A 24842-nucleotide genomic window follows, 5' to 3' on the forward strand; every position below is an offset into this window, starting at 1 on the left:
AATTGAAGTGTGTTATGTGCCTGAATTTTTGGTCTCTATTGTAGTTGACTATTCTTAGCTCTATTTAATTTGAATTATTTTAGATTTTCTTTCTTTATTAGATTAGTTAATCACTTCGGGTCATATTTCGCAGCCGAGAATAAATGTACCCATGGAGTACTTCAATCAATTGGTTAGCTTATTAAATATTTTTTTGTGTTGACTTCTTCTTATTAGTCGAAGCCAGGGAAATTGTGAAGGAAAATCATGTGGTATTTTCCTAATTTTGACCCCTTGAGAGTTGAGATAAGAAAATAGAATTATTAATGGAAAATCCACGTTATGGAAATTTTGAATTGCTTAAGGTATTTTTTTTCAATCATGTTTTTTTCCAATACGGATTGTTTAGGATAAGGTAGTGTATTTCTGGATCTCTTATGGAATGATTATTCTGTGAATTAAAAATTAACATAAAAGAAGAACAGGAATACAAAGATAATGATTATTTTATTTTTTCAATCAAATTAGTATTAAAAAAGATTTCAAATTTAGTCTTGAAAGAATAAAATGGAGATAAACGAAAACAGAAAATTTGATATTTAAGGACAAAAATGTTACATACTTTTTAAAATAAATAAATTTATATTAGAATCTCATTTTGATTAATTGGAATAAAGTAAAAGGGATTAAAATAGAAGGTTGACCTTGTGATTGTGTATATCTACAAATATCATACACAGTATTATTATTGTACGTCGTATTTGTATATGTATATTACTTTTACCTTTCTTAGTGGAGTTGCAAGAAAAAAATATAAAGTGCAGAAAATAATTCGAAATCCCGAAAACGCCCATTTCCCAAATAAAGACCATCGAAAGACCTTTCTTTCTCCCCCTCGACCACCTTCTGGTGATCTCTCTCTCTCTCCTTTCTTCTCTTCTCTTCACTGTAATAAATCACCATATAGAATTGAACGAAAAGAAAGAGAAAACATTTCTTCCATTTCCCCTTCTCTCTTTTCTCTGTTTCGTAAGCTTCGAATTCACCTCTCAATTTCATAGCCATGACAGTCATGACCCCTGCCCCCGTCGATGTACTCTCTCTCTCTATTTTTTTTTAATATTTTAAAATTTTTCTTTCGATTAATTGATGCCTTTGGATTTCATTTTAGGGTTCTTTTCTTCAATATTGATTTATTTATGGATCCGACTTCTTCTGATTTAATTATTTTCGGAAAATATTTTCCTTAATTTTCAGCAACAAGAAGATGAGGAAATGCTCGTGCCACACTCTGATTTGACCGACAATCACCAGCCCATGGAAGGTACTTCCTTTTTAATAAATTCACTTCTTAGAATTGCTTGCGTCAATGCAAGTTCGCCAAATTTCTGCTCATTTTTTTGGGTAGCACTGATAAGGGAGGGTTTAATTTGATTGTGATCCTTGTAATTGATGTCTTAATTGTTAGTTGCTGCGCAACCCGAGACTGCGAGTACTGTGGAAAATCAGCCGGTGGAGGATCCTCCTTCATCAAGATTCACTTGGAAGATTGAGAACTTCTCTAGATTAAACACTAAAAAGCATTATTCCGAAGTCTTCCCCGTCGGTGGTTTCAAATGGTGTATTTATTATTCCCTTCTTCGTGATAGTACTACTGTCGTTTCTTTCTTTATTTCTTTTTATTTTTGGGATAGAAATTGATGATTGATACTTTTTTCTTTCTTGCATTGCTTAGGCGAATACTGATATTTCCAAAGGGAAACAATGTGGATCATTTGTCTATGTATTTGGATGTTGCTGACTCGGCAAGTTTACCCTATGGGTGGAGTAGATATGCGCAGTTTAGTTTGGCTGTGGTTAATCAAATTCATAATAAATATTCCATAAGAAAAGGTACTAACCATTCTGTAGATTATCTGTACACTTACTGTTTTGAGTATTTTTTAGTTCTTTTTGTCAATGGGTGTTTTAGTTGCATGCTGTTGTGATCAATATAAGAACATCATGCATTGTGTTGATGTTCCATCATGTCAAAGACTTATGCTTTTGTTACCATTTTCTGAGCAGTCTAATATAGATTTGATGCAATGAAAGGCAGGTAATCTCTGATTACTTGTCTGATTAAAAAGAAGCATGACACGTTTATGACACCCTATGATTCAATATGGAGTTCTCTATATCATTATCTGATGACTAATAGACATGACTACTTCTTTTGGCCGATAATAGTAGTCTTGAAATTTAGAAGATAATCTCAGCACGATGTATTCGAATCTTGATCTTTGGTAAGAATACCCATTTTTCCTTGTGAACACAATGCTGTTCTTGTATGCAAAGCATCTGACTTTGTTTGATTTATTTATTTGTTATCTAAATTCCATACGTGGGTCACTAGGTGTAGGTGGTGGTAATATGTAGTATTACATGCTTTTCACAACTATTCTTTTGGTAACTTGATGTGGATTTTGTCATAAAATTGGAGACAATAATGATAGGCCTATTAAATTTGCACTCTGACTTGGATTTTGCAGACACACAACACCAGTTTAATGCACGAGAAAGTGATTGGGGTTTCACATCCTTCATGCCCCTTGGCGAGTTGTATGATCCTTGCAGAGGGTATCTTGTGAATGACACTTTGATTGTTGAAGCAGAGGTTATTGTGCGCAGAATTGTGGATTACTGGACATATGACTCAAAGAAGGAAACTGGTTATGTTGGTCTTAAGAATCAAGGGGCAACTTGTTACATGAACTCTCTGCTCCAAACTCTGTATCACATTCCTTACTTTAGGAAGGTAAGTACTGATGCTTCTTATTTTGTTGAATATGTCATTAGTTTAGTGTAGCTAATGGTTTGGATGTTACATTTCAGGCAGTGTATCATATGCCTACAACTGAGAATGATATGCCATCTGGAAGCATCCCTCTTGCTCTACAGAGTTTATTTTATAAACTCCAGTACAGTGACAGCAGCGTTGCAACAAAAGAGCTGACCAAATCTTTTGGATGGGACACATATGATTCTTTCATGCAACATGATGTTCAAGAACTTAATAGGGTCTTGTGTGAAAAACTTGAAGATAAAATGAAGGTGAAAAGCTTTCAATTGATTTTCTGTCTTGAGTAATGTAAAACCAAATTTAAAATTTGATTACTTCTGTTATGCTGCCAGGGAACTGTTGTGGAGGGCACCATACAGCAGTTGTTTGAAGGGCACCATATGAACTACATTGAGTGCATTAATGTGGATTACAAATCTACAAGGAAGGAGTCATTTTATGGTATCTGTTTCTGAAATGACTGATTTGGGGTTTTTTGAGTCTTGATTAGTTGTTTTCCATGTGATGCTAATTTATTTTTGCCTATACCAGACCTTCAGCTTGATGTTAAAGGCTGTCGCGATGTATATGCTTCTTTTGACAAGTATGTAGAAGTTGAACGTCTTGAAGGTGATAACAAATATCAGGCTGAACAATATGGATTGCAGGTAAGTTTCTTTTGTATGTTGTGAAATGCAAATGGCTGATTTGATGCTTAATGATGTTTGCAATGAGAATGAATAAAATGGAACTAGAATGTCATCAATCAATTTCATGCTTCTAAGAGCATAACAATACGATGGTCTATGCGTACAATACAAATAACTTAATTACTAGCAATTTTGCCTTTAGTTAGATCATTATTAATTAGTACAAGAGCTGCATAAGAGGCTGCTATTTTGGCATGCACAAACAAACTGTGGTTATTTCTCCTGTGGATGTAACAAAATTTTGTGTTTTGCAGTAGGCTAGAACTGAATGGCTTTGGCAGTTTTCTTTTGGCACAAGCATTCATTTTTCTTTCAGTTGTTTTATGTATGATGTTCAATGTTCAGTGCATTATAACTGATTCTCTGTTACTGCTTTTCCCAGTTAAATGACTGCATTTTGAATTTTGGGTGTGATTATTTCAGGATGCTAAGAAGGGTGTGTTGTTCATTGACTTTCCTCCAGTCCTTCAACTTCAACTTAAACGATTTGAATATGATTTTATGCGGGACACCATGGTTAAGGTTAGCAGTAACATCTTAGCTTTCTGTGGTTCTTTTTAATCTATGGTGCATGTGCTGTCCAGGGACCTCCATTGTTAGTGTTAAATACATTTCAATTTTTTCCTCTTTAGAGAAGTATAGAAATGACTGGTTCTATATTTTTTTTTAACTTTTACCATACTCAAATGATTTTTTTAAATAATAACCAATATCTTGAGCTTTAAAATTGGTTTCATGTTCTGTGCTAGTTTTGACTATGAAAATAACAAAACTGATAAAAAAGTTTTAGAAAAGCTTTTTGGTTGGGGGGTTCAAACCTACCTATCAGCCACAATGCAATGACTAGTTTTCTACAGCTTGATGTTAGAGGCTGTTGTGATGTGATGCTAAACTGTTGGATGGTGTTGAGGGCGTTCTGTTTCAAAACCTCCTTCAGAGTCTTCCCTAGCCTTTTTTCTTTAGAGAACAGAAATGTGATGACTAGTTTAGCTTTTTCTATTTTCTTACATCTTTTGGGCTATTTTGTATTCTATGTAGCTTGTGTGCATTATTAAAAAGGAGGCACTGTCATGACTGCTTGATGTCTCATTCAATGAATGATGACATTCCTTATGTCTGAGACACTGTTGCAAGTTCTGTCATCTTACGATTATCAGATTTTTTTTTGTATAGTTGCTTCAAATGATTTTTTTGCATACTTTAATTGATTTGTGCTGATGATTTTCAAGTGTGTTGTCTTTATCCTGGAGTCAAATGTTTTAACTAATAATTTCCGCTCATAATGTAGATTAATGACCGCTATGAGTTCCCTTTGCAACTTGACCTTGACCGAGACGAAGGAAAATACTTATCACCAGAAGCTGATAGGAGTGTTCGCAATCTTTACACACTTCACAGGTACTCGTAACATTAAGCTTTTCTTCTGTCTCAGCTGTATGCTTCCTTTCCATGTGCTGATCATGAGTTTCTAGAATAGGTTGCTCTTGATAAATACTTGAAGGGCAAACAAATTCAGATATACCTTTAATATTCCTTTTTTTTTTTTTTTAATTTCAAGCTTCATGGGGGAAATAGTTTCTAGATTTTCTATAACTTCTTTGATATCTTTGATTCATATTTGTTAAAATTTGTATTTTTAGTAATACTACAATAACAAACTGAACCTTTTAAACTTGTAACTCATGTGGATTAAATGATTTTATGATTAGGATTGTTATTATTTAGAATGTGGTACAGGCTTCAATTTAAGAAAAATTGAATACTCAGATTCTTTATCTGGACCATTTTAAAAAAGGGGTCGAAATGGATATTTTCAGGGTTTACAATATGTCTTTGATTAGTTTAAATCATTATGCTGACACTAATATGTTGATTGTTTGAGGTAGGACAAATTTGAGAAGTCTGCCTACTTAGGCTAGGGTTGAAAATTAGGGATTTTATGGTTAATGGCTATGGTAAGAATGAAGGTGAGGGTTGGGGAATCAATTAGGGTATGATTTAGTTGAGTTTTGATCTCAGAGAGGGCTGGAAAGTCATGGGAGTCTTCCTAGTATTTGCTTGTAGCAGTAGAATTAGAAAAGAGCATATTATGGCTGCTGTTTGAAAGCTGTGAACAGTAGTCTGAAACACTATAGCCGGAGAAAAGAAGAAACAAGAAGTAATATTTACTGAATCACAACATTCTTAAAGAACACAAAATGATTCATATCCTTAATAAAATTCAACTCTGCCAAGTTTGGTCAATACAAAGCAATATAGATGGGCATATACTTATTTATCCGCTTGCATTAGGGTTCTGTAAGCAATTAGACTAAGTAATAAACCGAACTAATATAAACTAAGGGATGCTTTAAAGCCCCAATACTAAACTAAACACAAGACCAAATCGACCATAACTAAGGCTCAATCCAGCATAAAAGATAATTACCAATATTCCTATGGACACCAGAACTCTGAAGTCGATATGTTACTTTTCTAATGCCTTATTGGCTACCTAGGAGATCTTCTTAGACCAAAACAGTCTTCTTTGTTAATGAAGAACTCTCTCCGGAGCGGATGAGATAATTGATCAAGCTATTGGTGTGCTAAAATTGTTATATATTGAATAGAGGCATCTTACATGCCTGACATAGTGGCAAGAGAATGCTGATTCTGTTTACATTTCCCTCACCTGTTCTGAACAATTGGACTTGGTTCTTTTTCCAACTGCCTATGGTAGGATGGTGAGGAAAAAGAAATGATAAGCTTAGAAATAAACGATGTACTTGGGTTCACTAATGAGACTAGGCAAGATGGTATATACACAACAGTGGAAGTTTTGCTGATGCACAGTTTTTATGGACTTGCTACTTTATGTTTCTATGATGCTCATAATACCGTCTGGTGCTTACATCTTTGAGTTTGTTTACAGTGTCCTTGTTCACAGTGGTGGAGTGCATGGAGGACATTATTATGCATTTATCAGGCCGACTCTTTCTGATCAATGGTATGGCTCATCCTGTGAAGTATCTCAAGGGGGTGTGTTTGCTTGCTTGCTACAGTTACTTGTTAATGGAGAGTTTGAGACTATTTTTGGCAGAGATTTTACTTTTTAAAGTTTTGAAATGACTAAAGCTTTACATGTGTCCTTGATGGGTAGATTCTCTATTTGGCCAATTTTAATCATGTTTTTAAGTCTTTTTGGTGGACCAACAATTGACAGATCTGGTGGTGGCAGTGAAACATTATAGCGTGGATAACTTAGAAGTTTTACCAATTGGTTCAGTCAAATTGATGCATAAAAATTCTCCTAAACAAAAGAATACCTGAAATAGGTTTTAATCAATTATTCTTGAAAAAAAAGAATGGGCTGTTAAATTCTTAGGCTGCTACATGGTTATTAAATTAGCCAATGCTGATTGTATTTAAGGTACTGTGTTTACCACTTACATATACCCAGCTATGCAAAGGAGCCTGTGCTGGGTGGAAGTATTAATTCTTTCATATAGTTACCTTATTGAAATTGTGTGTTTTTCAGGTATAAATTTGATGATGAAAGAGTAACCAAAGAAGATATGAAAAGGGCATTAGAGGAGCAGTATGGTGGTGAAGAAGAGGTACTGTTTCCTGGGCACTTTTTATTAGAATTTCTATTCAACTTTTCTGCTTTAACTATATGTATTTTCAGGGTATGATTTTAACAAATTTTCCTTGCTTTTGATGTAACAGTTACCACAGACAAATCCAGGATTCAATAATACTCCTTTTAAATTTACCAAATATTCAAATGCATACATGCTGGTGTATATACGTGAAAGTGACAAAGACAAGATAATATGTAATGTGGATGAGAAGGATATTGCCGAACATCTTAGGGTAAGATGCTATTGTTAATATATTTAAAGCTGCAAATGAGCTGATTCAAGGGGAGTGGTAGGCAGGGAGCTAGGCTTGAAAAATTAACAAGCTCCTAACTAGGGTTGAGATCGGCTGGTTTAGTGTACCAATGATCCCAAGGGGCATCAAGTAATCTGATATCAAGTAGTTTGTCAACTAGGAGTAGATGAGCGTATTGAATAGAGTGGTATTCTTCTCAAGCTTGGCTTGAAGAAATTGATGAGCTTTAATATGATTGTCTCTTGGGTTGCTTTATCAAGAGCAATTACAAATGAGCCTCTTACCAAGCTGATTTCAAGCTGAGGTTGAATAGTCTATTTTGTTTTAAGAGTTATTATTGGATTCCAATTTTATTATTTCAGATCATTTCCTTCCCCACAATCTAATATGAAATACTTTTATTATTTTTCCCAGGAGAGGCTGAAGAAAGAGCAAGAAGAAAAGGAGCATAAAAAGAAAGAAAAGGCGGAGGCACACCTTTACACTATTATAAAGGTTGTTATTTGAGTCATGAATTTAGTGACTGGTTTGAGCATCATTAAGCGTATTTTCTTACAGCTATATGATTGATCTAGGTTGCACGAGATGATGATCTTGCAGAGCAGATTGGGAAGGATATATATTTTGATCTTGTGGATCATGATAAAGTCAGGAGTTTTCGAATTCAGAAGCAGACACCTTTCAATGTGTTTAAGGTATGACAAATAGACAGATAGGTTTTGCTTCCCTGTGTCTTAATTGAAAATTATAGCACAGTTTTCTTTGGGAATTATTGGTTTCTCCACCAAATCGGTACTCTCTTTTTCCTTTCTTTCTCCTGATTACTACCTTTTTGATGATGTTTCAAGTTCCATTAATCATTTCAAGTTGAATGTGTAGTTTCTAAGTTATCTTCTTCTTTTTGTGCTTTTTATGATGCATTGCCGTTGTATTGGTGGTTCATGTCTGTTGTTGGCAATTTCTTCATGATTTGTTCATAATTTACCATGTTGGTACATGCAGGAAGAGGTTTCTAAAGAGTATGGCATACCAATACAATTTCAGCGTTTTTGGTTGTGGGCCAAGCGTCAAAACCATACATACCGTCCTAACCGACCATTGACACCTTTGGAGGAGACACAATCGGTAACTTGCCTTACCTTTAATTGTTATATGCTATGGCTTGAGATAGTGTTGTTTTGGGAGTGTTAATGTCTAGTTTTAGCTTCAGTTCTTCTTAAGCATAGTTTTGGCTTTAACTGGCTGTCTTCATTCATCCTGCTAGCTTTTGCATGCGTTCTTGCATACCTCTCTCTCTGTTGAATAAATATGTATTTTTATATTTATATATCTGTAAGTTTCCTTTAAGAAAAAAATATAGAAAAAGCCAGGAAAATATGCTGAATTTACCCTTTCTTTAATTTTAAAAGGATCAAACTGTGTGCCTAATTGGGTGTTTTTCCTTACTGTAGGTTGGAGCATTGAGGGAGGTATCAAATAAGGCTCATAATGCAGAACTAAAGTTGTTCCTGGAAGTTGAGCTTGGACTGGTAATCTGGTTTTCCTTTTTTTAAGCAACATATTTTTTCTTAAACACTTTATTTTTTTTCCATTGATCTCATTCAGGATATCATTCTCACCCCAAAAACTCAAATTAAGAGATCCAAAAAGATAGGTCTGATTTGTGATTCTAAAAACTTTCAAGTGCAAATAGTTTAGAGTAGAAAGAAGTAGAAATTAGGCATCAACCCATGAGGATATGAACTTTGCTCTTGTCCACCAAGTAGAATTACTTCTCTGCCCTTGACAAACAAGTTAGTGAGATTTGAAACTGGCTGCATTTTATTAAATTCTTTAGGCAAGTCCTCGTTGTGAATCTTGCCTAAGCCATATTAGCTTTGATCCAGTTTTGCCCTCCTACCGTTGTTATTTTTTGGGTCTAATTGTATTTGCATCATGATCTTAAACATTATTGTTCAGGATTTACGCCCAATTGCTCCACCAGATAAGACGAAGGAAGATATTTTGCTTTTCTTCAAGCACTATGATCCTGAGAAAGAAGAGCTTCAGTAAGTTGTCTCATGTTGTGTCTTCCTTATGTCTTCTGGGAAATTATGTGAAATCTTATAGGGTATTATCTTTCTGTTGTATCAGCTTTGTCGGAAGGCTGTTTGTGAAAAGTACAGGCAAGCCGATAGAAATTTTGTCCAAATTAAACAAAATGGCAGGATATGCTCCTGATCAAGAGATCGATCTTTATGAGGTTTGCTTCTGCAATTTTGCGTTCTCAGTCAACTTTTTCCAGTGGTTTCTCTCTCTCTCTTTCGCTTGCTTTTGAGGGAAGATAGTTTTCAGCACAGAGGGTCTTTCGCTCTTTATTCCTCTTTCATTTCAGATATTTTTATTAGTTCTGCTGGTAGTTGAAGCAAATGTATAGGTCTAGATGTCATTTTTTTCCCATTACGGTGGTTTTAGTTGGTATTAATCAGGCCTGGTCTAAGCTTTTTTCACTTGACTGTTGGTACTTGTTCAATAGTAATCTGTATAATAGTATTTTTGTGGGTTTGACAGAACTGGTTAATTTTTCCAAACATTCACATAGTCTTGACATTCTTATGAAGGATAATACCTTGATTTTGCTCTAATGTCCAGGAAATTAAGTTTGAGCCCAGTGTTATGTGTGAACCAATTGACAAGAAACTCACGGTCCGAGCTAGCCAGGTGTGCAGCATACTTCATATTGGAATAATTATTTGTTATGACCTTTTGAGTGTTTTATACATCTATTATTTTCACTGCAGCTTGAGGATGGTGACATAATTTGCTTTCAAAAGTCTCTCCCTGTTGAAAGTACTGAACAATTCCGCTATCCAGATGTTCCGTCATTTTTGGAATATGTGCATAATCGCCAGGTACATTCTCTTCATCCTAAGAACGTACAGTTTTCTTGTCAGTGATTTTGTTCTATTGTTTTCATTGCATTTTCATCTTGAGTCTTGATGGATGATAAGTAAGCGTGAAGGTTTACCTGCCAGTCATATTGCTTTTTTTTTTTTTTTTGAAAATTAACAACCGGCTTTCATTAAACCTAGAGGAATAAAAAGGTTCCCACCAGTAAGAAGGGCATGTACAAAAGCATCGAAATGCTCTGAAGCAAAAAGTGAGCATATCTGTCATAGTGCTGCTTTTTATATGATTGTCTTCCCAACATGCTTCTTGCAATGGATGAAGTTTGGTGGCAGATTACTTGTGCTTCTTTTTGGTCCAACCTGATACCTGGGTTCTTAGCTTCTAGAAATGTTTGGGCGCATAAAATGTGTAGATTTTCACTCATGATATTCAGGGGCTTGAGTGCAATATATTGTTTTTGTCCTTCAATGATTAGGTTGATAGCTACAGAATGTTGATATGTTTTAGGCACATTTTACGAATTTCATGACCTGTTTCTGATCTACCATTTTAGGATGGTGGATAAATGTCCTAAAGTTTGATAGGCTTTACCAATAGATTAAAGCAAAAACAAATTAACTGTTTTAATGGTGTTGGGATAAGTTGCATTGTCTCGATGTGCCTCACATTTTGATTGATAGGATCGTGAAATTAAAAGTATCAATAAGAGTGCTTGTTGGCCAAAAACACAAAAAGAAGAGTTTTCGGTTCTAGAAAACACTGTTTATTTCCATGTGGATTTTCCTAATTTGAAAACAGTTCAATCTTTTTACTCTTTGAAGAATGCATTTGGTAATGAGAATAGTAAAAACACTTTTGAAATCTGTATTTTCCATTTAAAGAAAACTATAGAAATTACATATAAACATAACTGATATTGATATGCTTATTTTAAAAATCAAACTACATGGTACTACAATATGACAACTAAATATGAGAGAAAAAAATTACTTATAGAAATTTCACTTTTTTGGTTGAATAATCAATATACTTTTTTCTCATTTACATTATCTTTATTAGCCTTTTCTTTAATCCACATTCCACCCCAAATTGAAAAGAGTTATGATAATCTTTACCAAATACATGGCAGTCTCTTTTTTTTTTAAGTTCTAATAAGGTATATGGTTATATTTTTTGCGTCTACTAAAGATACAACAAAAGCTGTATATGCTCTTATAGTCTTCAGAGTATTTTGGCTCACTTTAAATTCTATCCATGACTTCACATGTTAGCTTATCTGTGAGGACATATTTCTAAAAGCACTTTGTTATTAAACTAGCTGCTGTCGTTTGGTTAAGAGCTTTTGACTTACTTTTCATGGCATTTGAGTCTCTACCATGAATTGGCTCTGTGGATGTATACAGCATTCAGCTTTCATCATTACAAGCTTTTTGTTTTTTTTTTTTTTGCTTGAAAGCACTCAAATAACCTCTTCTATTTTCTTTTCTTTTAAAGAGAAAAGCAGAATGCATGCATATCTAGAACCAGATCTTAATTTGTTGGTTTTGAATGCATTTGTTTTTTTATTGATTATTTATAAAAAAAGAGCTTAATTGAAATTTTAGCAAATGAATTGGAGTTACCTCATATGAATTTAGTATACATTCTTAATCCTCATTGAAAGATATGATTCTTAGACTAGAATCTTCTCAAATTTCTCTATGAAGCATTTTTAAATAGTAATCATAAGAATAATGTAACGAAGAGGCTTCCTTGAGAATGCGTGGTTTTTCTTTCATCTGATTTATCCTCACCTCTCCTTAAGGGTAATGGTCAACAGTCAATGGGTCAAGTTCCTTTTGCAATGCTGTTTCGATTAAAATAATGCTGTCTTTAGATTTTCTGAAAGCTCTTTAATTAGCCATAAACAGTCTTGGATTGTTGCCTGGGCTATACCGACCTCCAATGAATAATATTATGTTGGTTTTGGAATATAATATTATCTGCTCTAATAAGCTTTTTTTGCTTCATAGGCTAAAGTAATATTGGCATTTCTTTTTTTATTTATTTTAGGTTGTACACTTCCGGTCTTTGGAAAAGCCCAAGGAAGATGATTTTTGTCTAGAGATGTAAGTTCAGAATTTCAGTTCAAGTTGCCTTCCATTACCTTTGTTATTGACATATCTTTAGTAACTAGCTGGTAAATAGTAATCACTGTGTTGTATTCTGTGTTATCATTACGTGAATGTGAAGGTGAAAGCTTTATACTCCTTTCCACTTTTGAATGTTTAGGTCAAGGCTTTATAGTTATGATGATGTTGTTGAAAGAGTAGCTCAGAAACTTGATTTGGATGATCCATCGAAAATCAGGCTTACTTCTCACAACTGTTACTCTCAGCAACCCAAACCCCAGCCTATTAAGTATCGTGGAGTGGATCATTTGTCTGACATGCTGATCCACTATAATCAGGTAATAATTAAATTGCCTTTGTAATGCATATTGAGAAGCCAAAGGATGAAAGGGCAAAGAGCTAACTATTCTGTTGTATTTTGTTTCCTCACAGACTTCTGATATTTTATACTATGAAGTATTAGACATCCCTCTGCCAGAATTACAATGTTTGAAAACCCTGAAGGTAGCATTTCATCATGCTACTAAGGATGAAGTGAGTATGTGGATCATATTTAAGAGTTTCAATGAATGATTTTAAAATTTTGTTTTAATGCAATAAAATTCGGTTCTATCTGATGTCAGGTTGTTATCCATACAATCAGGCTTCCAAAACAGAGCACTGTGGGCGATGTGATTAATGATCTTAAGACAAAGGTAGGTTTTCTTTCATTTCATGGGTCAAATGATCATGTTGAGGGCATGTATGTTTTGGTAGATTATTTCTTAATCTTCTTAGGGGGTAAAAATTGTGAACATCATTCTGAAACAGGTGGAGTTGTCTCATCCTAATGCAGAACTGAGGTTGCTTGAAGTTTTCTATCACAAGATCTACAAGGTGTGAACTTAATCTTTTTATGGTTACGTTTTGCTCGTTTCAGTGTTTACTCTGAAAATTTGAAATGAGTAAGAGAAACCTCTTTACCTGTTTAATTCTTTTGATTTGATCTGGATGCCTAGGTGATAATAAGACCTGGCAATTCGTGTTTTCATGTCGTAAACGTGTCAGACACGAAACACGTTAAGACTAAACACGAACACGACACGTTTAATATTCGTGTCTTAAATTTAAAACACGTACACGTATACGTTTAATAAACGTGTAACCTGACACGACACGATTAATAACACGTTTAATACAATTAAATAAAAATATTTACAATTAAATATAATTTTATTATTTAAAATTAAAATCTATAATTGTAAAAATAATTATAACAAAACAAAAATAATAATAACATTAAATATAATAAAATTTAATATAAATAATATATGTAAAATTTATTATCATATATATGATAAAATACATCATTAACATCTAACTTTAAAATACTAATAATATAAAAAATCATTCATAATTTTCAATCGTAATAATTACATTATTACATTTATAAAATTAAAAAAACTTATTAAAATAATTATTTAAAATTATTTATATAAGGTTAAAATACTCTTTAACTATTAATTTTTAATAGGTTAATAAACGTGCCATGTATACACGTTTAAACACGATAACACGTTCAAACACGATAACACGATTAAATAAACGTGTTTAAATGTGTTTTAAACGTGTTTGTCGTGTCTGATACGTTAAGACACGAAAATTTTTGTGTCTTAATGTGTCAGACACGATTAAACACGAAACATGTTACGATTAAACCCAAAACCTGTCTAACCCGTATCTTCTCGTGTCGTCTCCAAAATTGCCAGGTCTACCGTGATATATTGGCAAATATCATAATTCTTACATAATTCTCTGATGCAATGAGTTCTGCTATCAGTTTAAAACTTGACATTGCTTATTGAAGAGACCATGGTTTAGTTTCTTGAATTGCATAAGCCCTTTCTGTGTTTCTTATTTCTCACTCTTCCTGGTTTGCTATTTTGGGGTTCCTTTGTCAACCTGTTCATTTTTCTGTCCCTATGGTTCCATAATGTTGTATGTTGCCATTGCGTTTCTGCAGATTTTCCCGCCTAATGAGAAGATTGAGAATATAAATGACCAATACTGGACATTACGGGCAGAAGAGGTCAGTTGCTCTCTCTCTCTCTCTCTCTCTCTCTCTCTAGCACACATGCACTCACACACAAGAAAGGCTGTTGTGCTGTCTCCATCATTCTGTGATCTAAGGAATCAGTTTTATTTTTCTTGTATTTTGTTGGTTTATTTTATGAACGAATTTCTTAGTCAATGCTTTAAGATATGTAGTGCTGTTTTTGATATTTGTTTTTCAATGTTACAGATTCCAGAAGAAGAGAAAAATCTTGGTCCAAATGATCGCCTAATTCATGTTTACCACTTTACTAAGGAAACAGCTCAAAACCAGATGGTAACAAGCTCCATTAGTTTCACATTATCTTATTTTCAATTGACATTTTGCTATGCCACAAATTGCTTCCTGATCACTATTATGTTTTCCTTGCCACTTCAATTGCATCTTCTATTGACAGCAAATTCTGAATTTTGGAGAACCCTTTTTCTTGGTGATTCGGGAAGGTGAGACTTTGGCTGAAATAAAAGTCCGAGTACAGAAGAAGCTGCAAGTGCCAGACGAGGAGTTTGCTAAGGTTTGTATGACTTCCCAAATCCTATGTGAGCATTTGCTGACTGATTTACAGTAATCCTTCCTGTGTTCACTCCCTTTGCTCTTCTCCGTTTTTAAGTAGTCATTTTTCCTTTTCAATTTTGTGTTTGTTTTTCTGTTTCCTTTTTCTTTTAATTTATTTGAAACCTATTTTCATTTCAGTGGAAGTTTGCATTCCTTTCACTTGGCCGGCCAGAGTACCTTCAAGATTCTGACATTGTATCTGGTCGTTTTCAGGTGTGTGCATTGTTTTATGTATAGGTATATTTGAAATTTCTTTTTAAGTTTTATGAGGATTTTACCTTTTATCTCGGTTTCACATATTCTCAGAGACGAGATGTGTATGGTGCTTGGGAGCAGTATCTTGGGTTGGAGCACTCTGACAATGCTCCTAAAAGAGCTTATGCAGCTAATCAGGTAATTGCCCTTTATTGGTGGTGTTGAGTATTAGTGACGGTCACTCACGTTCCCTATAATATGTTCAATTAAATTATATTACAGCATTTGTTTTGAAACAAACTAACACAATGTGATTTCCATTACATCCAATGGATGTAGGGAGATTGCATTGAAAAACCAATGCAATGTCAAATTACAACTCACTCTATGATATTATCAAACTTGATTTGATATTTTTACCCTTTTCCAATCATTAAAATTCTAAAACTTAGTTTTTTGCACTTTAATAAATTTTATAAAATTAGAAATATTTTTAAAGTTTTGGAAAAAAATCTATAAATTTTGAAAAACATAAAAATAATTTTTTGATTCTTGGATATTCTAAAAAAAATTTTAAAAATAAAAAATAATTTTTAATTATTAAAAAAAATTCTGGAACGATAAAAAGTAGAAATAATTTTTATTTTTAAGAAATTATAAAAGATTAGAATATCTATAAAATAAAAAACATATTTAGAATTTTTGAAAAAAGAGAAAATATTCTTTTTAATGTTCATAATTTTTTAAAATTATAAAAAGTATTTCCTCTTTGTAATTTTTAATAAACTTCTAAAAATAAAAAATATTTCTTTTCTACTTTCAAAATTTTTAATAAAAATCTCTTTTGGTATTTATAATTTTGGTTTTTTTCCAAAAAGAATTATTTCCATTTTTAATGTTTTAGGAATATGTCAAAATAATAATAATAACAATATATTTTAAAATTTTCAAAATTGTTAACAAACATGGATTTACCCAATGTTTGTTTATTTGTTGGAAAATTTATAAAAGAGATGATATCATATAAAAATTTACAATAAATGAATATGCTAGTATATTAAACTTGCATTTTAATACATAGGAGTAATTTTGAAAATTAACATTACATTTCCAGTAAAGTGCTTATAATCTAAACGTTGCAATGTTTATCTTCTTGGCATTTTAATCACATTTTCCTTAATATTCCAAACGTTACAATGTTATTTTACCAGCAATTATATTCCTTGTAATCACATTTCTTGCAATGTGATTGCATTGCAAGGCATCAAACGCAATCTAAAAGTATTTCAGAGTTTCATCACAATTTCAGTTAATGAGGCATTAAATAAGGGATTAGGATATTCTTTGTTTGTGTTTGCTTTTTCTCTGAGGTTATGATTAATCTATATGCTGCTTATGCGAGCCCATGACACCGACTTAGCCAAGATAATTGACTGTGCATTGATATCATCATACTTCTTTGCAGAACCGGCACACCTTTGAGAAGCCAGTTAAAATCTACAACTAGGGAGCATTTTAGATAAGTCCCTTGATGACATTGTGAAAAAGGGTGCCTGTCTACTCGGATGATAAGGGTGGAGAGGAACACTTAAAGCAAATGAGAATGTGAGGCAACAAGTTAGAGTTGAGATGGCATGTGCAGCATTTGCTTGTTGATTTGTTGGATATGTAATTCTTTGGCTTGTGTGGATTGGAAGGGGACTTTTACCTAAGCAAGTGTGCATCTGCAAATGTGAAATACAATCCATTGAGCTTTTGCTACTTGAGGTTTTGTCCCGGTTAATGGGTAAGTTGCCTTTGTATTTTGGAAGGTACATAAACAAGATTTTGGATTAGTGAATATGTATACAGAGTATAGTTGGGAGAACGATGTCATTGTCCCCCCCCCCCCCCCCCCCCTTGTTTGCTTCCTGATTTTGTCCATGTAGATGCCTTTTAGCGAAATGGGGGGGCTTTGTAATGGTTGATTGCCATTCTTTTCAAGCCTATGGCTATATCTAGTTTCTCATATAAGAAATTTACCTAACTTTTTCTGGAAGGCACTTGTATATCTCCTCCATTTTACCTTTTTCTCTTACAAGTAAAAGAAATGCTTATTAATTATTAAGGCAAAACTCTCAAAACTTGGGTTTCAACGGCTGAGAACAAATCTTGCCAAAAAAAAAAAGACAATTGATTCGGAAATTTCACTTATTCTTTATTGTGGAAGTGAGGCCTCTGGGATAGAATTACAAGCTTGCTAACATGGTTACCGTTTGAACCTCCCAGATTTAACTTACTCTAATCATCCTATCAGTGTTTTTGTTTTGACCTAATATTTTAAAAAATATTTAAATAAGTTATTATACTTTTTATTTCGTTAAACCAAGTTTTTATATTTTTATTGAGTCAAATAAGTTTTTATGTTTTCATTTTGAGTTAAATAAGTATTTATGATTAATGATTGATTTAATTAAAATATTATTTATTATTAACATGTAGCGTGACATTAACATGGCATATTAACATTTTATAATTGATGATAATATGATATGTTGACATATTATAATTGATTATGTGTGATATGTTAATTTAATATGATAATATAATTATGTGATATTTTTTACTTTTTTGTATCAACGACATGTCAATATCATGTAGAAAGAAAATGACAAGTAGTATTTTAATTATTAGTTGAAAGGGTTTATTTAATTCAAAATAAAAATATAGGGATTTGAGTTAACGTAATAAAAAAATAAGGATTTATTTAAATTTTTTAAAATAGTTTAGGGGTTTATTTGAACATTATATTTTTTTAAATTGCAATACATTAAAATTATTAAATGAAGTATAAAATAATGAAAGTATAAAATTTCGGGAAATAGATTTGAGGTAGTTTTATTACTGTATTGTATATTATGAATACTATTGGATAGGGATGTAAATAGGTTGTTGTTATATGGGTACCCATAGGTATTTAACCTAATAACATAACATTAGAATACCCTATATTCAATTATGGAGTGGATTAGGATAACGTCTTTAAAATCTTAAACGGATTTAAGTATCACTTTTAAGATATTTTAAATTTGAATCTGATTATATATAATATTAAAAAAATTTGAATTTTTTTGAAATTTGAACCTTCATTCTTCTTACCTTAAAAGACAAACTTTATCACCTCAACTAACCTATTTTTTTTTAAATTAGTAAATATAATATTAATTTATATTAATTGAATTATGGTGTAAACTTAATATGTAAAATTTTATTATTAGGAAGGATTAAATTCATAAGTGGATGGAAAACACTTCAAATCTTTGCCAAATTTATCAATTTAAACGAGTATTTAATGGATTCGGATAATTAATGAATAATGTTATACGATGAAAATTTGATTTTGGATAATATTTTGTAATTTTATATAAATTTTAATAGAATTTAAATATTTTAATAATTAAATAATTTTAAATAAATATTTTAAAAATAACTAATACCCTACACATTTTCATGTCTACTTTTTATGAAGTTTTAAGAAGGTTATAACATTGTTATTATCTTTGGGACGAAAAGTGGATGCTTTTAGTATCCGCATGATGATCGAGATTGATAGCTTGGGGCCATAACAAGTTTGTGAAGATCAGTGCCTGATTTAGGCCCATATTTTTCAACCCGGCCCATAAAAGAAAACCGACCCATGTCAATCGCTACATTGTCCTGGCTTTAAAGTCTGGAAAAGTGTCCCCGGAGAGCTGGCCTTCCGCCTTACGCCCCTGTTCAAAACGAAACAACAAAGAAGAAAAATTAGTAAAGAGCAAATCAAAAATCAAAGGTAAGATCTTTTTTATTTCTTAATTATAATTCCTTTCCTTGGCTCTAAATGTAATCCTTTTTTTTTTTTTGCTTATATAAAAGAAATTGCGTGGGATTTTATTACGTTGATGAGTAAGGTATCTAGTTGAATTTCTGGTGATTTTTTCCCCCTAGGGATTGAATATATGCGCATCAACTCTTTGTTCAAATGCCTCTTAGTTTACTTGCCCTGCAAAAAAAAAAAAAAAAAAGGAAACCCTCTGTGTATAATTCAAGTGAAAACGTGTGGAGAAGGGTTTTATTTTGTTAAATTATTGGATTAACCAATTGGAATTCTATGTTCATCCTGATTTGACTTGTTATCTTTTTCAGAGTTGAGCTTTTTTTTTAAAAAAAAAAATTTTAACTGCATGGCATGAAGTTTTCTTTTTCTAACCTCCTTTTGACTGTCTTAGTAGATGTTAACTTCATGAGGAAATAAGTTTACCGGTGAAAAGCCGTTAGCTCAGTAGTTGATTAGGGTTAGGTCCAAGTTCAGCTTGGGAGTAGCACGTGTTTTTGGATTAGGGTTACTATATATTTAACTTTTCATAAATACTTACAGGAGAGTTTTTGAATTTTTTATTGTTTCAAAAGCTAATGGAAGTTGCATGTGACTAGTAGGGATTTCTTGGTTGCAAGAAACTTAATATTTGTAAAGGATGCTGGTAGATTTCAGTGTGAAGTTTCAATCTTTAGGATAGTTGGATTATAATGGAAAAAAGGGCCTTGCTTATTATTAAATATATGGATAGGGAACCCTAACTACTAATTTGCATTAAAATTTAGCCCCTCCTTATGCAACAACTTAGTATTGTTTTATGGTTGAATTACTTGTGTCCATTTCTTGTTAACTTATGAGACATGAGATTTTGATTGTGGTTGCTGTCTTGCTTGTTAGGTTCTACATTGAAGCTGATTTCTATGTAACAGTGATGAGACGGCATGGACAATATGCCGACTCTGGTGGTGCCAATGCTTATGTCTCTGCTCAGATGCAGCATATGCCTGCACAGAGGATGGAGCACAAGTCTGGTCATTTTCAAGGACAGCTAGAAGCATTCACTCCTGAGAGGGATCAGCCATATGGAACTCCCAAATCAGATGGGCAGTGGAGGTGGGAAAGAGATGGATCAAAAGTGTCAAATCCAATGGCGGCGAAAGTGTTTAATGAAGGCAAGATTGTTTTTTGGACACTCTTCCTCTCTCTACATGTGTTTGTCTCAAGTAGGAGTTTTATTATTGTTGTATATTCTAGTTAATCTCGTTATCTGTTTGTTGTTTATCTTGTAAAAGGAAGACATAAAAGATATGGAGAGCCCATCATTGAGGTAACTTATAAACAAGGACATCCCAGTTGTTTAACCAAATATTGGATGTGGGTTATAAAATGTGCACCTCTTTGGCTTATTTGCTTGAACATCTTGCTAAGGATGCTTTCTAAACTCAATTAATAATTAAAATACGTCCAGAATATCTTATGCTTTTGTTTTTACTCCAAAACTAAGAGGTTACTCCTGGTTATATTCAGAAACTGGTGCCAATTTTTTCTTTTTCTTGTTGTTATTGTTGTTTTATTTTGCATAGGTTTAGAATTGTGCTGCATACTTCTGGTGGGTTGAGATATATGTAATCGAATGCAAAATGGCCTGTTAACTATAGATATTATGAAATGTTATGGTATTTGCCTCATGTTCTTCTTGAGAAAAAGAGGTGTAGAGCATACTTATTAAATTGAAAGATAATTTATTCCTTAAGATGTTAAAACGTTCATGTCTAAATAGATAAATGTTTGTATTGTTCCTTTCAGTCATTTACTTTCTGGTTTAGTACATGTTATTTTCAAAAAGGGTCTTTCTTGTCCTGCAAAATTCTAGGACAATTTTGTACAAGTATCACAGAATGGGAAACCTGATGCCTAGTGTGTGCTTTTAGAGCCAGGACCAGGTTATGTGACCTTTTGGAGTGTAGGTATTTGCTATTTCAGAGTCATTGACTGGCTTCTCATGGTGAGTTGTCCTTCTAATATTTGTTTCTGTTACTTATACTGCGTGGTTCTCCTCCTAAAGCATAGCCCTCTATATACTTTTTAATAAACATCTAAGTGAGAGAGAACAGATATTGGAAAATAAAGCTAGAGAGTTCTCTACTTCAGTTTGGGAGATAATTGAATTTCTTGAAACCCTTTTTTTTAGTCCTAGTTTTCTGAACGAGTACTGTGATTGATTGGGGTCATTCTAGTACTCGTATCCTAGATCTTTAGATATATATTCTTAAGGAAGTGGAAAAATGGGCACGAGACTGAATGCCTTTGCTTCATTAGATACTAGGGCTTCTGCGAGATGGCTTCATTGTAATGGTAACAATTAATTATGACTTAACAATTAACCATGACTTTTTATCATTTTTTTTTCTACATGTTGATGTCTTTTTTTTTCATGCTTGAAAATAACCTTTTAACTTTACATATAAAAGTTGTATTGGACCACTGTTCTTAGTGGAGCTGTTTAATGTGACATAGGACAAGGCACTGATGGGTCAAGAACTTATTTCCAGGGCCAGAGGCCAGATCCCAAACTATCTTTAGAAAAACAAAATGCTGATCCCAGATCTCGACCCCATGACGAAGATATGGAAGTTGGCTATGAACAAAATCTTTTGTCAAAAACTTTGGAAGGTCTTGAGAAGAAATTCCTTGATGACATAACGAAACTTGCTAGAGAACAGAATGATGCTGAGGATGCAGAAAATGCTAGACATAGGGAGGTTAGTATTTAGCTCATTTTGCTTCACATTCTCAATATTATCTGCTTCTGTATCTTTGAGTTATTTGCAAAACCAATAACTGCCGACAAGGAAACTCTTTCATAAAATGTTTGCCTGGTTTTTCCTAAGGAAACATAAGTAGAGTTCTAAAAGCAAAAGTTTTATCCAAAAAAAATGTTGCATCGTGATGTTTTAGAGTCAGTACTTTCTCCTTTGATTGGGCGGTTACAGATATTAGAATATGAAACTTTATGGTTTGTACTTGCTGTTACTCAGGCACAATAGTTTTTATGTACAAACTAGTCATTTATAGTTGCCACCTTTGTCTAAAGATTGGCTTAATATAATAGCATGAATCTAAGAAGGGTTCTTCAGCAACCATGCTCTGGCTTCATGGGTTTGCTCTGAATCTAAACTGGCAAGGCAACTTATCTGAAGTAAATATGCCTTCTCACAGAAGCATAAGTATTTAAGGAAGCAAACTGGCATCTGCATTTTGTTCTCATGCCCTTCTTTCCTCTTCCTTGATATCCCTTGGACAACCTTGTTATAGACTTGGATAGTGGTAATATTTTTGTTTTAAATTTCAGAAAATAAATACAATCAATACTCAGTATCAGGAACAGCTAGCAGCACTTCGAACACGGCACGCTAGTCATAGAGATGAGTTCCTGAGGAAGGAATCTCTTGCACGCCAACAACAATATCAGCAGGCAGTGATTGACCATTATCCTCGTAGCAGCATGGGTCCAGCTGATACCATGCCAATCGGTAATCCTCATCCATACACTGGCGTTGCAGGTTCAGCTGCTGCTGGAGATGCACGTCGAGGCTATAACTCTGATAATTTTGACTCCTACAGAGAGAGGGCTCGATTTCTTGGGGGTGCCAGGGATCATGGTTTTGAACCAAGAGGTTCATACCCTGGGGGCCGTGTGTATGATACCGGATCACGTTATTACTAAATTTTGCTTAGATTAACTTTACTTAGCTACATCCTCCAGGTAGAGTTTTGATAGTTAGCCCGCGAATGCTTGGCATGCTATCTTGTAGTTTATGTTTTATTTGCTGCATCCGTTTGCTTGATTCTTACTTGTTAAGATCCATATCTGGAAAAATCTATTTATTTTTCATAGCTCATTTCTGTTATTTAATTTCATTAATATTGTAGTTTTGAAAGTTTTGAGAATAATGGATCGCTATTCTCTTCATTCTTAAACGGTAGCGTACATATTGATAAAAGCTGACAATTTGGCAATTAGTTGCCTAATCCCTTCTTCAATGATATTGTAGGAGTAGCTTGAGAGAGAGAGAGAGATCTAACCCTGTTTTGTTTGTGACTTAGATTGTGTTTGTAATAGCTGAATTTGATTCTAGACACGATGCCAAAACATTTTTATTCAATTTTAAATGGAATGCTAATGCATTTGCTCTTTCCTTGTGTTTTGTTTTTCCTCAAATTTCGCCATGTCTTGTTTTCTCAGTAACAGAAGCTGGTCTCACTCCACCTTTACCTTTACGTGTGGCCTCCTCCTCTTTTTTGGTTTGGAAAATGGAGGTTTAATATAGTTAGTCAAAAAGTTAGAGATCAAGCCAAGACAATTTTCATGTTGAATCTAAGTTTGATTATATAATTGATTCATGCCTCCAAATGCACGTGCCATGTGCCATTCCTCACTTGCTTTGCTTGGCTTCCACTTCCATCTCACATTGTTTTCCTTGTTTCTCTTTCCACTGTTTTTGTCTCTTTTCTGAATTATTGTGTATTTGGAAATGTAATTATTCCATTAAACACCTCAAGATGAAAACCATGTCATTGATAATCATAACTTAACCCCTAAGGGTAAAAACATAGAAACCAAACCACTGCAAGTCATGTTCCTCTTTCAATTTGAAAACTTTTAAACCAAAAGCATAATTATGTAACTCCCTCCAGTTAAGCAATTTGAGATTACAAAACATTCAACAAGCAAGAAAGGGAAGAGCATCATGACTTGGACAGAACTACACAAATGTTGTTACCAAAGTAGAGTGCATTAACAAAAAGGGGAAACAAAGGTACAGATATATACTTAGTCATTGAAGTGGTGGTGGGGTTCTCACATCATACCCCAATTTTGTGCAAACAAAACACCATATCAAACTCAGTCCTCAAGCTGCTAATTTTACTGCCCTAGTAATAGTACATCAAGTTTTGTTGCAAGTAAATTTATTATATTCATTTAAAATAAAAAGAAGAAGAAAAAGAAAAAGAAAAAGAGAGAGATTGAAGTAAAAGGCATGATCATAGAAAAGTAACTGAATGGATATCATTTTGAGGTTTTTTTTTTTCATTATTTTTGAGCTTTTTCTTTTGGTCAAAGTGCCATTTCAAGTTAAAGGCATTTGGAGGAAAAGAAACTAAATTTGAAGATTTTGTTTTTTCTGTCTTTTTTCTCATAGACATTGATTTTCATATATTTTACTTGTATCCAAAATGAATTAAAATGGAAAATTAGTAGAAGAAGTCAACCACTAATTTTCCTTTGATCTACTTAATCCAAATAATCAATCATTTGACATAAGGATTTATTCAAAGTTCCTTTAACATTATACATATTTTGTTTCAAAAAAGAAAGTGGCATATCCACATCTTTAAGGTGAATCAATTAGTGCATAGAGCCATCTCACCATAAAAAGGACAGTGCATAGAAAAATAAAGAAAAACCATTTTTTTTTTTGTTTGTTTTTTGGGTTGAGATTTATGCCTTGGTTTCCTCACATGGTACTGGCAGTCCAAAAGAGGATGAAACCAAGCATAAAAGATACATAGAAAAATATTAATCTAAACCATATAGTATCAACAACATATTATTGTAAAAAAAAAAAAATAAAACAATAGATCTTTTTTTCTTCATAAATTTATAGTAGAAAATGAGAATTCAATTATACTAGTTTATCTTTAATTTTATAATAAAAAATATTCTTAAAAATCATTTAAAATTGTTTTTTGGTTTAAGTGGTAAAGATATTGTAAA

At 33.0% G+C, this 24842-nt stretch overlaps 2 protein-coding genes across 3 annotated transcripts; both read left to right on the forward strand.

Moving 5' to 3' along the window:
• The first annotated feature begins 811 nt into the window (after positions 1–811).
• LOC18590161 (ubiquitin C-terminal hydrolase 13-like) lies at positions 812–17266 on the forward strand. The gene is made up of 32 exons (XM_018127408.2): positions 812–1072; positions 1237–1303; positions 1448–1598; positions 1715–1872; positions 2511–2776; positions 2854–3072; positions 3154–3262; positions 3353–3468; positions 3934–4032; positions 4799–4908; positions 6422–6496; positions 7028–7106; positions 7219–7365; positions 7801–7881; positions 7962–8081; positions 8389–8511; positions 8838–8915; positions 9346–9434; positions 9520–9628; positions 10018–10086; positions 10167–10277; positions 12328–12383; positions 12547–12724; positions 12819–12920; positions 13010–13081; positions 13197–13262; positions 14389–14454; positions 14668–14754; positions 14876–14992; positions 15172–15246; positions 15340–15426; positions 16694–17266. Exons 1-32 carry the CDS (start codon positions 1043–1045, stop codon positions 16733–16735), a joined length of 3354 nt encoding a protein of 1117 aa, XP_017982897.2. The 5' UTR covers positions 812–1042; the 3' UTR covers positions 16736–17266.
• A 1636-nt stretch (positions 17267–18902) lies between these two features.
• Positions 18903–22965, forward strand: LOC18590162 (ubiquitin carboxyl-terminal hydrolase). 2 transcript variants are annotated; one of them, XM_088810417.1, is made up of 4 exons: positions 18903–19039; positions 19961–20235; positions 21581–21825; positions 22440–22965. In XM_088810417.1, exons 2-4 carry the CDS (start codon positions 19995–19997, stop codon positions 22788–22790), a joined length of 837 nt encoding a protein of 278 aa, XP_088666543.1. In that variant the 5' UTR covers positions 18903–19039; positions 19961–19994; the 3' UTR covers positions 22791–22965. The 2 variants fall into 2 exon arrangements, with proteins under 2 accessions (XP_088666543.1, XP_007015600.3); XM_007015538.3 differs by having other exon boundaries at positions 18913–19039; positions 22416–22965.
• Positions 22966–24842: the final 1877 nt, after the last annotated feature.

The sequence above is a fragment of the Theobroma cacao genome, chromosome 9 (genome assembly GCF_053813885.1).
Source record: "Theobroma cacao isolate CCN51 chromosome 9, ASM5381388v1, whole genome shotgun sequence".
Taxonomy (NCBI): Eukaryota; Viridiplantae; Streptophyta; class Magnoliopsida; order Malvales; family Malvaceae; genus Theobroma; species Theobroma cacao.

Bases quoted from the DNA above. Each gene is read 5' to 3' on its own strand.
- LOC18590161 (XM_018127408.2), top strand. From the start codon at position 1,043: ATGACAGTCATGACCCCTGCCCCCGTCGAT. The intron at 1,873-2,510 runs GTACTAACCATT...TGGATTTTGCAG, and splicing joins TAAATATTCCATAAGAAAAG to ACACACAACACCAGTTTAAT. The intron at 2,777-2,853 runs GTAAGTACTGAT...GTTACATTTCAG, and splicing joins ACATTCCTTACTTTAGGAAG to GCAGTGTATCATATGCCTAC.
- LOC18590162 (XM_007015538.3), top strand. From the start codon at position 19,995: ATGAGACGGCATGGACAATATGCCGACTCTGGTGGTGCCAATGCTTAT. The intron at 20,236-21,580 runs GCAAGATTGTTT...AATGTGACATAG, and splicing joins GGCGAAAGTGTTTAATGAAG to GACAAGGCACTGATGGGTCA. The intron at 21,826-22,415 runs GTTAGTATTTAG...TTTAAATTTCAG, and splicing joins AAAATGCTAGACATAGGGAG to AAAATAAATACAATCAATAC.